Source organism: Penaeus monodon, chromosome 15 (assembly GCF_015228065.2).
Source record: "Penaeus monodon isolate SGIC_2016 chromosome 15, NSTDA_Pmon_1, whole genome shotgun sequence".
Taxonomy (NCBI): Eukaryota; Metazoa; Arthropoda; class Malacostraca; order Decapoda; family Penaeidae; genus Penaeus; species Penaeus monodon.
The window spans coordinates 11,579,269-11,580,130 of NC_051400.1; the positions used below are offsets into that span (position 1 = coordinate 11,579,269).

The 862-nt window shown below is 38.2% G+C and overlaps 1 protein-coding gene across 1 annotated transcript in view; it reads right to left on the bottom strand.

Moving 5' to 3' along the window:
- LOC119582210 (sodium/bile acid cotransporter-like) overlaps positions 1-862 on the bottom strand; it is a gene marked incomplete at its 5' end in the record, with an annotated part of 3,474 nt that overhangs the window by 715 nt on the left and 1,897 nt on the right. Inside the window, 3 exon segments of the mRNA XM_037930441.1 lie at positions 1-32; positions 229-378; positions 559-776. Of these exon segments, the coding sequence (XP_037786369.1) occupies positions 1-32; positions 229-378; positions 559-776 (400 nt within the window).

Genomic DNA, 862 nt, shown 5'->3' on the forward strand with positions numbered 1-862 from the left:
TCTCCCAGAGGAGCAAATTCCTGAAGGGCAACCTGGGATGGAATGAGAGAGGGCAAGATTGGTTATCTTCCTTGTTTGAATAATGAGGTTCAGAATAAACTAGAAGCAGTTTCTGGCAATCTGTTTGATTCACTTTATATACATCACATGTAAACAAACAAATCAATAATTAAATTAATCAATTAATAAAGCCATTGCATAAACAGGAAATGGTTGTACTATATTTACCTTGAGGATGCCTATGGACAGGCCTGTATTCTGCACACCAGTCTCAATACTGATTGCAATGGCTTCCTCCCAGCTGCGCCTGCACACGAGGGATGCCACGGCACCAAACAGGAAGCCAAGCCAAGGAAGCAGAATGCCAGCAAGAGCAACCTGAAGACAGTAAAAATATATAAGTATATAGACATAATAATGAATGTGTAAATTATTTCACCATGTGATATATAAAATTATATCAAGGAAACCAGAATACTTTTTAATTATACAAGTTTCAATAAAAATTATGTTCTCATTAAAGAAATGTAAAAAACAAAAAAATATTAATAAGGCTACCTTCCAGCTGAAGAAAGCAAAAATGAAGAGGTTGGCGTAAACTCCAAAGGTCATCATGAACAGAATGAAGATGATGGAGATGGGCTTCAGAAGGCGCTTCATGACGAGCGCAACCCGAGGGGAGCAGCGCTTGATCACCAAGCCAATGGACAGAGGCAACACAAGGCCAACCACTAACATTGCAATATTCTTGTAGGGAAGTTTAGAGAAATGTCCATCTGTAAGATTGGAGATCTAATGTGAATAATAGATATTTGAACACATGTAAATGTGTATGCGTGCGTACACATCTATATGGATCCAA